The sequence below is a fragment of the Ahaetulla prasina genome, chromosome 1, assembly GCF_028640845.1.
Source record: "Ahaetulla prasina isolate Xishuangbanna chromosome 1, ASM2864084v1, whole genome shotgun sequence".
Taxonomy (NCBI): domain Eukaryota; kingdom Metazoa; phylum Chordata; class Lepidosauria; order Squamata; family Colubridae; genus Ahaetulla; species Ahaetulla prasina.
The window spans coordinates 210,453,543-210,465,786 of NC_080539.1; the positions used below are offsets into that span (position 1 = coordinate 210,453,543).

The 12,244-nt window shown below is 41.1% G+C and overlaps 1 protein-coding gene across 2 annotated transcripts in view; it reads right to left on the reverse strand.

Annotated features, from left to right (window-relative positions):
* DNAJC10 (DnaJ heat shock protein family (Hsp40) member C10) overlaps nucleotides 1-9,533 on the reverse strand; it is a 34,312-nt gene extending 24,779 nt beyond the window's left edge. The window contains exons 1-5 of one of the 2 annotated variants that reach the window (XM_058189302.1): nucleotides 8,790-9,533; nucleotides 6,833-6,945; nucleotides 4,320-4,679; nucleotides 2,641-2,806; nucleotides 530-580 (exon numbers count right to left, since the gene is read on the reverse strand). In XM_058189302.1, the coding sequence (XP_058045285.1) occupies nucleotides 530-580; nucleotides 2,641-2,806; nucleotides 4,320-4,526 (424 nt within the window). In that variant the 5' untranslated portion in view covers nucleotides 4,527-4,679; nucleotides 6,833-6,945; nucleotides 8,790-9,533. Of the gene's footprint in view, nucleotides 1-529; nucleotides 581-2,640; nucleotides 2,807-4,319; nucleotides 4,680-6,832; nucleotides 6,946-8,492; nucleotides 8,680-8,789 lie in introns of those variants that run through there. The other variant, XM_058189293.1, reaches the window with a different exon arrangement.
* Nucleotides 9,534-12,244: the final 2,711 nt, after the last annotated feature.

The following is a 12,244-nucleotide window of genomic DNA, read 5'->3' on the forward strand; positions in this document are numbered from 1 at the left end:
TCAACGTGATAGGGTTGCTGATGTAGGAGAAAGAGGAGAGCTATGTGCCCTTTGACCTTCAAAATGAAAGGCAGGATGAAATACACCCACTCCTCATTTAGTAACCACCTTGATTAGCGACTATTCACGAATACATTAAAAAAAATGTTACAAATTATGGGTGCACATATGACCAAATTTCTACGCCTGACAACAGCTGATGCCAAAGTGAGAATAATGCTGATATTGCCTCATCAGAGAATTTTATTTGAATGAAATGACAGCAAGCAGTGATCTTCACAAAATGTGTATGTCTCTCTCAGTCACCTAATGGCCATTTCACTCAGTGTTTGTATCACTTCCAATTTAATAACTGCAACCACTAAATGAGAGGGCGCAAATAAAAAAATATATTTGAAGATCACCTCACATGGATTCTAAATGACATTCTGCTATCTGTAAATTAACAACAAAAAACTCATAAAAACAACACAATAAAGAAATTGGAAAGCATTAATGTTAGGAAATTACATGATCACATATGACTTACCAAATTCTCCTCTATCTAATGTTATGATTTCAGGATCATCATCATAGATACCTGGTAAAAAAAGCACTCAGCATTTTTAGAAGTCCATTTAATCCAGCTATACAACATTTAAATACTAATAACCAATTACTACTCCTTTGCTCATATATACTTAAGAGACCATTAATCCATGAATAGAGAGAGACTTTAGGTTCTAGTATTTTCTTAGAATATTTTATGATAACAAAATCTTAGCAAAAAAACTCATCAATAGTGACTATAATATATCTCTTTAAAGCAGGGAAGCTACATTTCATTCATACATACAGTGTAACAGTAACAGAGTTGGAAGAGTTTGGAGGTCATCTAGTCCAGGGGTCTCCAACCTTGGTTCCTTTAAGACTTGTGGACTTCAACTCCCAGCAAAACTGGCTGAGGAACTCTGGGAGTTGAAGTCCACAAGTCTTAAAGAGACCAAGGTTGGAGACCCCTGATCTAGTCTAACACCCCTGCTCATGCAGGAGACCTATAGGGATTCAAACCGCCAACCTTTAGTGTACATTTTAATTTTTGGCTCGAGTGAAATTGAGCTTCATAGCTCATCCTGTCACACATAATATTGTCATACAAAATACAAAAACCTGGAAAGAAACCACCACTCTAACATTTATTTATGAATATATTAAGACAACGTCTGAGACACACTTGAACCTCTATTTCCCTTGTGAGACCAAAGGGCTAACCATCTTTTTCACCAGATAAGACTTACACTGAAATATCCTTCTGCTTATTATTAATGTTTTGAATCGCTCCCATTTTCCCCCAGCAACCGAGATCTACCTTAAAGGGCAAAGAATGTTGTTTGTTGAGAAAGTCAAAATGGTTGGTTGAAGAGTATGCCTCTGTCCATTTTGTTACAGGATGCAGATAATTGAGAGTTGTGTGTTATCAGGAGAGACATAGAGGCAAGTTACATGCAGTAGGAACAGGATATTTAGAAAACGTGTATGGTAAAACAAGAAAATATAGCATGAACAATAACTCTCAAATGATTCTGGGTGTTGAATAAAAGCAGGCAGAACACAAAATCAAGGGAACCACGCTGAGTTGATTTAACTCTAAAAAGAGATTGAATGAGAACTAAATTGTGAAACATAAATGAAGAAAGAGCTTAAGGGAAAAAGGAAGACTATCAAAGTTGTGGTTAAATATACAGTTCCTTAGAGAGAAGGTTAGAAGTGTAAGAAAACAACAAACAATACACAAAGCAATATAAGGATGCAATGGAATAATTTGCAAGGGCAGAAAGTAAGGAGAGATAAAATGGCTGATATTAGTATAAACCAGGAGTGTCAAACTCACGTTGTTACGGCGGGCCACAAGACTTATTGGGATTTTTTTCCCCTTCACTAAACTGGGCATGGGCATGGGCCTGGCCAATATATGACGCAGCTGGCCTGCGGGCCGGGAGTTTGACAGCCCTGGTATAAACCAAATTTAGTTTGACTTCTTTTTCTCTTATATAGCCTCCCCGCCCCTCCTTTAATTTCTTTTGCTTGCTACTTCGCATTCTTTGTCTGGGCTCTGTATTACCTGACACAGAAGGAGTGTATTTGATATACATGTACATATGTATGTATGTATGTACTGTGTTTCCCCTGTCTTATATTTTTTTGAACCCTGAAATAAGGCTTGGCCTTATTGCCATGAGCTCAAACTGGGCTTATTATCAGGGGATGTCTTATTTTGGGGAAAACAGGGTATGTATATATGTATGGCTGGCTAGTGGATTGCCAGTTGGCCATCCATACCAAGAAGCAATTTTAAATGGAGACTCTTACTCAATCTGAAAGCAGTCCGAGAACCTCCTATGAAACAACTCATTAACAACTCTGATGGCAAAAGAAATTTAATATAGTGGATGTCCTAGTCCCAAAGTAATTAAAAAAGCCAAATATACATAATATGCTATCACATAACATCCACACTCCTAATTAAGACTTAAATTCTCCTACAGCTTTTAGTGTGCAAATGAGGGCCGATACTTTCCTTTGAAGTTTTTTTTTCTTTCTACAAATGAACCACAGGAAATAGGTTACAATTCAGTTTCAACCTACAAGAAAACATCTTACCAAAATCATAGCGGTAAAAGTGCCAGCTTTCATAGCGACCTCCTTCCTGGTGATCTTCCAGACCCTTTTCACCATATTTATCATATTTCTTTCTCAGATCTTCATCTTTTAATACTTCATATGCTCGGTTTATTTTCAAGAAATTTTCATGTGCCTCTGGATTGTTCTGGAGAAAGAGCACTGGTGTTAAAACTAAAATATTGAGGAAAAACATTGAAATCTGCTCAGGACATTTCAATTTTCAAAAATGTTCTGACATTGGCATTGCATTAATTTTTAACTGTCTTATACATATATCGAGAGTTATAATTTACATTTTTGCTAACTTCAGCTGAAGACATTACCTAGGATTCTGACAAATGCTAGGCAGGATGGGCTATGACAAGGCAGAAGATTACCACCTCATCAGCAATATCACAACTTTCTTACAGTAGGTTGTGTGTGTGAGAGAGAGTGTCTTGATGAATTTTTTAAGTGAACTGTAGCATGAAAATTAATAAGCAGTTGGTGATATGACTTTTAGATTCCTAAACATGTTGGTATAATTTTGCTTCTTTCTGAATCTTTCCATTTATTTCTCTATCTATAGCTCACAAATCTTACAGGCAACTTCTCAGAGAGCCTGAAAGACTGCTAAGGAGAGGTAGGCAGAAATCTCACCTCCTCCTCCTCCTCATTGGCCAACATTTTCAGGATCTGAGCTTGAAGTAGAACAAACGCGGCTATTATACTCACAGCATTAAGACAGATTCTATTGTTGGGTGTGTAATTCAAGTAAGAAATGTACATTGCACAGCAAACCTGTACAAAGTTTGACCTATTTCAAAAGGAACACCAGCTGCTCATTTTATAGAAATGCATGCACAATGTTGTCAGAGTGATTATTATTATTGATGACTGACTGGGACTCTGATTACAAAAAGAATGGATTTATCACGCGTCCTTGCAGTTTGCTGCAATTACATTTCATGGATCTATTATTTACCCTGAAGCTATAGATTAGTGTTTCTCAACCATGGAAACTTTATGATGCTGGGCTGTGGAATTCTGGGAGTTGAAGTCCACTTATCTTAAATTTGCCAAGGTTGAGAAACACTGGTATAGATTATATAATCAAATAGATTTGACTACAACCTCTGGAACTGTAGTCCACAATTAAGAAGCATCAGACTGAATATGAATATGAGCCAGGGTGGTGCAGTGGCTAGAGTGCAGTACTGCAGGCTACTTCTGCTGACTGCTAGCTGCCTGCAATTTGGCAGTTTGAATCTCATCAGGCTCAAGGTTGACTCAGCTTTCTCTCCTTCTGAGGTGGGTAAAATGAGGACCCAAATTGTTGGGGGCAATAGGCTGACTCTGTAAACAGCTTAGAGAGGGCTGTAAAGCACCGGGAAGCAGTATATAAGTCTAAGTGCTAATGCTAATGAAGAGAAATGGTTTCTTGGAAGCAGAAAACAAAAAAGAGAAGTGCTAACTGCGGAAGTTGTAAGAGTTTCATGGGTATTTTCTCTTTCGATTATATAGGAAGCTCAAGACTGAACAACTGTAATGTAACACACTGTACTTTTTGTAACAATTATACCAATTAATCATGAAATATGTATTAAAACAAGATATTTAAACATCTGCATGTACATTTCTTAGTTAACAGGAAAACATTTCCTGACAAGCCTACCTACCTGGTTCTTATCAGGATGCAGCTTTAGAGCCAACTTTTTGAAAGCCTGCCTAATTTCCCTACTTGTTGCTTCTTTGGATATTCCAAGTAAACTGTAATAATCTTGAGTTGGGTCAACTAAAGCTACAAGCCATATTAAAATGAAACACAAGGAGACAATTTTTATAAAATCTCTGACACATTGTCTTTTGGGAAATGAGATCTCCATTATGAATATCTTAGTCGAGTATGCTTCACAACAGACTTAACAGCTCTCACTCTGATGTAACCTGGATTGCATATATTTCTGAAGAAGCTTCTTGTAGGATTTTTGCTGTCATAATCCAGGCATAGAAATGTATGCTTCTTAAGTAGACTGGGCCTAGGGGAAACAACAAACAGATTTTAGGTTCTTTTATGTTCTACAGCAAATTCATGACATGAGTTCTCTCAGTGGTTCTCCCAGTTTTCTCGAACGATTCAACACAACTCTGCTGTTTCTATCTTGTTCTGCAACTGTGCTTGTAAAAAGAGACATAACTGGAACTTCCTCAAATTTAATTTCTTTTCTGTGTTGCTGTAAACTGTTCATATCCCCCTTGGCCCAAAATATCCTGCACTAATAGTGCAATAGTGATAATAGACAGTACAATGAAAGTACGCAAATGACCCTTTCTTTTGGAGTGAGCAGAAGCAGCTATGACTACAATGTCTAGCCTAATGAAGTGAAGGTCTAGGGGTGACATGATAGCAGCCTTCCAATATTTGAGGAGCTGTTACAGAGCGTGTGTCTGGAGGTCAAACCTATTCGCCAAAGCACCTGAGGATAGGACAAGAAATATCTGATGGACACTAATCAAAGAGAGATCCAACCTAGAACTAAGGAGAAAATTCCTGACAATGAGAACAATTAACCAGTGGAACGGCTTGCCTCCAGAAGTTGTGGGTGCTCCATCATTGGAGATTTTTATGAAGAGACCGGACAGGTACTTGTCTGAAATGGTATAAGGCCTTCTGCTTGAATAGGGAGTTGGACTAAGACCCCAAGTTCCCTTCCAACTCTGTTATTCTGTATTCTCATTGAGTGTAAAATAGGCCATATATTAGTCAAAAAAGAAAAAAAAGAGGAAGAATTATAACCTTAGTGACAAAGCATATACTGGGCGCTGGAAGAAAGTTTCAGGTTCTCTCCTTACATAATCGGCTGAATGTAATTAAGGAACCATGAAGCAAGTGACAGGAAAGTCCACCACAAAAGAATCTGCCAGCACTTGTCTAAAAAGACAATTAATTGGTTTTGGAATAAGGTGGCCTCCATGTAATAAATTATTGAGAACCAGTTTGATTCAATTTGGTTAAGACACCAGGTTAGAAGCCATGAAACTATGGGCTCTAGCCTGGCCTTGGGTGCGAAAGCCAGCTGGGAGACTTTGGGCCAGTCACTCTTTCTCAGTTCATGGTTGGGCAACAAGCCAGCTAATCAAATCTTGTTGCAACCAACTTATCAGCACTCTGATGATGTGAAAAAAGCAGATCCTGCACTTGCAAAAAAAATGCTAGGAAGAAAAAATTGTAAGAAATCATTCCTGAAAGGCAGAGATGGGAGTTTAAGTACTTTAACTTGAGGAAAGTGTTACCAGCCAATAGAAAATGTAGAAACACCTAAACAAATCTTCTCTCTTGGGCCAGTTCAAACCCTGCAGAGTTTGCTGTAAATTAGGGAGGAATCATGTATAAATCGAATTCAAAACTTGAAGGATTCCGGGATTATCAAGAACCTAGAAAAGCTGCCTTATATTTAATTTATTCAACTGATTTTTATATTGTTTCCCCTTTAGCCATATCTTAAATAAGTTACTTCTGTGTTTTTAAAATGCAATAATAAAATAATGAAAACTATGAAAAACAGAAGAAAATAAAACCATTTTTGCATAACATTCATTTAGTGAATGCTTGAATGAAGAGGTAAGTTTTCAACAAGGATCTAATGAACAAAATATAAATGTCCCATAGGTTTCAGGGGGAAGATCATTTTAGAAAGCTGGGGCCATCATAGACTCAACTATAAGTAACCAGAAAATGGCATTCTGCCAAACCCAGCAGTTTCAAGAGGACTTCTCTAATGTTTGATAGGATCTACATCCTGGTCCCAGTTTGTTTACACCCTTGTTTGCCAGAATCAAAATTTTAATCCTAGCTTGGTAAACTAACTGGTAGTCAATACAGCTGCTTCAACAGAGGATATGGCCAAATGATCCATTTGGTGTTCATATATTACATTCCGCATCTATTTCCAGATCCAGTAAGAGCAAAACCACACACTATGCTGCACTACAACAATCTAACTGTGAAGCATTCAATACATGGATTAATGGAGTTAGATGGTTGAGGCAATTAGCTCTTCTAGCCCAGTAACACAGTAATTTATCAGTAGTTCTACACGACACTTTCTCAGCCTTTGAGCATGTGCTCTTTTGCACACAAAGCTACACCCCTGCCAAGAATGAATGCCTGCACAGTAAGGAAAAGGCTCACCTATTTATTCCTGTGGTTCAAAGGCAGAAGCACTCCAGCAAAGCAGCTTTACAAGATTCAGATGAAGCGTGTGGCTACAGGAAATGAGCAAATGCACTCACGTGTAGTTCACCCTGAGGAGAAACCAACAGCAGAATGAGTGAAAGACTACATACCAAAATCTTCAAAAACAAGTTTTTGAAAAAAACTAAGGGAAGTATAAATGTGATAAGGATTTAAGTATTAACATTCCTCCATCCTAGGTCATGGTTTAAAAGCCAAGTAGCTGCAAACCTGGTTTTTTAAAATTAACAAAGCTGCCATCTTGAGATTTAATAGATCTGGGTCCTGCCAGTCCTTTCCGGAGCACTAATAATCCACCGTGCCTTTGTGGGGGGCTGATGAAATAATACAAACACTGCTTTTGGAAATGCAATTTGATGCCATCCAGGTATATGTTTAGGCAATTCCCATCAGTCCAAGCCAGCAAAGACAATGGCAAAGGATTATGAAAGCAATCATCTGAAACAATTACCTCTCTATACAGATAGTCCTCAATTTACAACAGTTCGGTGACGGTTCACCGTTCCAAAGGCACTGAAAAAAGTGACTTTGGACCGTTTTTCAGTTACAACCATTGCAGCACCTCCATGGGCACACGATCAAAAGTCAGACGCTCGGCAACTGATGCATATTTATGACCGTTGCAGCGTCCCGGGGTTATGTGATCCCCTTTTGCGACCTTCTAACAAGCAAAGTCAATGGGAAGTCAGATTCACTTCAAGGCTGCATTAAACTTAACGTCTGCAGTGATTCACTTAACAACAGTGGCAAAAAAAAGTCACACCTCACTTAACAAATATTTCACGTAGCAACGTAAGTCCATAGGGGCGACTTACTAATTTAACTGCGGCGATTCGTTTAACAACTGTGGCAAGAAAATGGGGCAAAACTCACTTAACAACTGTCTCGCTTAGCAACCGAAAAATTTAGGCTCAACTGGGGATCGTAAATCGAGGACTAGCTGTAGCTCCAACTTTAATTTGGCACTCACTCTCTCTCTCCATAATCCTTAAAGAGGAGAAAGTTGCACTTGCTGACACTCCACTGGGGTTAGGGTGGGGCGGAGGACCGAGGGAAACCAGCCAAAATTACGTTCTGATTCAAAACTCTTGGCTTATTCCTACGAATAAAGAAATAATTTTTAAAAAAAAGAGAGAGGGAGGGAGGGAGCCACCAATAGCGGATAGGAAGCGGGGTAGGAGCTTCTGGAGAAACAATGCAACGGCTCCCCCGGCCTAAAGGCTTGGAAAAACCATGAAGGGAAGGCTTAAATTAACACCCCAGAAAATGCCTCCGTGCAGAAGCCGCGGCGGGGATTTAAAACGAGCAAGGCATGCCCGGGTTGCGGAGGATGCGGTGCGGGGAAAAGAAGGGCCTAAGCTCAGAAGAAGAAGAAAGGCTGGTTGGTGGGTGGAAAACGAAAGCGGGGTGGAAGAAGCGGGGACAAACCGAGCTCTCCAACTAAGGAAAGCCGGGAGACTTTCCCCGAAGGCAGCCGGACTGGAGAGCGCGGGAGCCGGAAAGCCAGGGGTGCTTGGCGGCTCCAGCTTTTATCTTTTTATCTTTCCCAGGCCTCGGGCGGTGGAGCGGAGGCGGAGGCAGCAGCCGGAGCCCTTACCTGATGGCTGGACGGTCCTTGGCTGCTGGTGCCGGCGCGGGGGAGGAGCCGGCGCTGCAACCGCGGGACCAGCGGCGAAGAACAGGAGGAAAAGCCAGGCGGCGGATCCGGTTCGCGGCCGGAGGAGGAGGCGGCGGGCGGGGTTGGGAAGGGCAAAACGGGCTGACGTGGCTGCAGCTCCGTCCGCCGAGTCTTCCAGAGGGGTGTGTGGGGGAAATCTCAGGGTGGGGTGGGGGCCCTTGGGGTGGGCGGGAGGGGGCTTCCTGGCCCTAAAAAAAACTCCCCCTGCAAACTTACAAAGTCGCTCTGGAGGAGGAAGCGCAGGGCAGCCAAGGCAGGCCGCTCCGCATGGCTGCTCCGAAGCCAACGCCGGCGCTAACCAGCGAGATCGCGGCCTCCTCTTCCGCTGGTTTTGCTTCTTCCGAAGCGAATGCCTCCTTGCGGCATTTACTCCGAAGTAAACCTGACAAAAACCCGATGCGATTGACCGGGAGGGCTGGTGCGGGAGGGGAGGGCTTCTTTGTCCTAATTAGAATAGAATAGAATAGAATAGAATAGAATAGAATTTTTTATTGGCCAAGTGTGATTGGACACACAAGGAATTTGTCTTGGTGCATACGCTCTCAGTGCACATAAAAGAAAAGATAACAAGTAGTTAGTAGTTGCTCAAACCAGAATCCGAATAGAGCTGGAAGGGACCTTGGAGGTCTTCTAGTCCAAACCCCCACCCCCACCCCGCTCAAGCAGGAAGATCCTATGCCATTTCAGACAAAGTGACTGTCAGGTCTCTTCTTAAAAAAAAACAGAAAACAAAAAACCACAACTCCAGGGATGAAGCCACCCATCACTTCTGAAAGTGAGCTGTTCCACTGGTTAAAACGACTACTTCCATGCTGTAAAGACATGATATTCCCCACCACCACCTCTTTTGTACCTGGGCAATGAATAGCCCCTTTTCTGGCTTTACTTTTAGCTTTGCTGTGTTGGCTTAGATGCAGGGGTGTTCAAACTTCGCTCCTTGAAGAGTAGTGGACTTTCAACTCCCAGAATTCCCCAGCCACCATGAGCAAGTTGCTGGCTGGGGAATTCTGGGAGTTGAAATCCATCACTCTTCAAGGGGCCAAGTTTGGACATCCCTGGCTTAGAAGTAGTTGCTTCTAAGTTGCTTCTTCTAAGCCCACAGAACAGCGTTTGTTTGGATGGATTGGGGGTGGGGGGGAAGTGTCTCGTACAGATGAATCTGAGATGTCTCATCCTCTTTTTTCTTCTGTTGTTATTATTTACTGGCCATAGCTGTCAAATTAGTGGGTGGGAAGAGAGTGAGAGGGCTTTTTTTTTTTTTTTTGCAGCCCTGCTTATTAACATCCCACACAACTGCTCATCACTCCCACACCCAAAGAGAAGTTGGCACCGTGACCAGATCCCTTGGTTTGGAGATGTCTTCGCAAAGCAAAGCATCTTTAATGCCAGGGAGGGAAGCTGAACTACATTTCGTATAGCTTCTGTCTTGGTTAGGGGTGTAAACGGCTTTCTCCCAGATGGGGGAAGCAGAGGAGCTCTGGTCTAAGGCTTTTTACAGACCCCTCACATCCTGGACATAAACTGTTTCAACTCCTACCCTCAAAACGACACTATAGAGCACTGCACACCAGAACAACTAGACACAAGAACAGTTTTTTCCCGAACGCCCTAACTCTGCTAAACAAATAATTCCCTCAATACTGTCAAACTATTTACTAAATCTGCACTACTATTAATCTTCTCATCGGATCCATTACCCATCTCCTTCCACTTATGACTAACTTTGTTCCTGGTATCCTTACGATTTATTGATTGTTTCCTGATTGCTTATTTGTACCCTATGAGTATCATTAAGTGTCGTACCTTATGATTCTTGATGAACGTATCTTTTCTTTTATGTACACTGAGAGCATATGCACCAAGACAAATTCCTTGTGTGTCCAATCACACTTGGCCAATAAAAAATTCTGTTCTCTTCTATTCTAGTGGGAATTCGGGTGTTATTCTGACTAGAAAATGAAAAGGTCTGGATGGACAGTGAGAGTTAATAAAGAATATAGGTGTTGAATTTTTGCTCCTTTAACATAAGCTGGGTACGGTAACGTTGCCCCTTGAGCTTGGTCTGTGACTTGGACAGCCAGCGATATACAGGTAGCCCTTGACTTACAACAGTTTGCTTAGTCACCATTCAAAGTTACAACGGCACTGAGAAAGTGTCTTATGACCATTTTTCAGTTACAACCTTTTCAGCAATCCCATGGTCATGTGATCAAAATTCAGATGGTCGGCAACTGGTTCATATTTATCACCATTGCTGTGTTCCCAAGGTCATGTGACCGCCTATTGCGACCTACTGACAAGCAAAGTCAATGGGGAAGTCAGATTCACTTAACAACCGGGTTTATTAATTTATCAACTGCAGCAATTCACTGAGACAGGAAAGGTCATAAAATGGGGCAAAATTGACTTAACAAATGACTTGCTAAACAATATAAATTTTGGGGTCAGTTGTGGTTGTAAGTCAAGGACTACCTGCAATGACCTTTTCTTAATTTGTAGCATGATATTCTGGAAAGGGTGGGATGGAAAGGGTGGGATGGTTACATTTATGTCTTAGGCTGGAGGAAAATATCATACCAGGTGATCACATAGCTGGATAAATTTTGCCAAAGCATTCTTCTGCGTAGAAGTTCTAACTCTTGCTAACTTCCACAGACTTGAAAGCAGGGGTGAAATGCTCCCGGTTCGGACTGGATCGTGCAATCCAGTAGCGATGAGGGCGGGTAGTTCAGAGAACCGGTAGCAAAAATCCCTGCCCCCCAGCCCGTGCCCACCCAATCGCCCAGTCCCCACTTGCCTACTTGGCAGCTTCCTGCTTCTTTCGGTCTCGCTCGCTATTCTGGCCTTGCTTCGGCTGCTGCAATCAATTGCATCAGCTAGCAACTGAATCTGCCTGCCTGCAATCCATCTCATCGGTGAGCAACTCAATCTGCCTGCCATTTAGGAGTTGTTGTTTTTTTTAGACATAGCAATTTAAAGTTAAGGAAGTTTTAAAGTTAAGGAAGTTTTAAATTTAGCTGCTTTTATCTAAAAATATAAATAAAATAAAATAATAAAATAAAATATTTGTGCAGCTTTCTGAGATTTGGTGTGTTTCTGTAGTGTTTCACTCTAACTACACAAACACACAAAATCTCACAAAGCTGTATATGGCATTTTGTGTGTGTGTGTGAGTCAGTTGTGTTGTGTGTGTGTAAAGTGTGAAAGTTGGTTTTTGGTATCTCTTATTGTTTTGTGTACTTTATTATTTTTATTATTTATTATTATTGGCCACGTCCACCCAGTCACGTGACCACCAAGCCACACCTGCCAATTAAGCTATGTCCACAGAACCAGTAGGGAAAATTTTTAGATTTCACCCCTGCTTGAAAGGTCTATTGGGCCTTTGTCTGTATAAAAGTAGAACTAAAGTTAATTGGGAAATATGACAAGCAGAACTACTGAAAGAGATCCTTACACATTTTAGCCTTAAGATTTGGAAACAGTAGTTTAGTGCAATTTGATAGTATTTTCAGCCCTTTCTGCTGTAAGGAACCCAAAACAGAGGCCCCAAACATGATTAAAGCCTGTTTCACTTTGTTCAAGAACTTAACAGCTCTCGGGACAAAAAAAAAAGTATTCCTGCTTTTGGCATAGATACTGTACATAACAATCAGCTTTTTTTCCTTCTT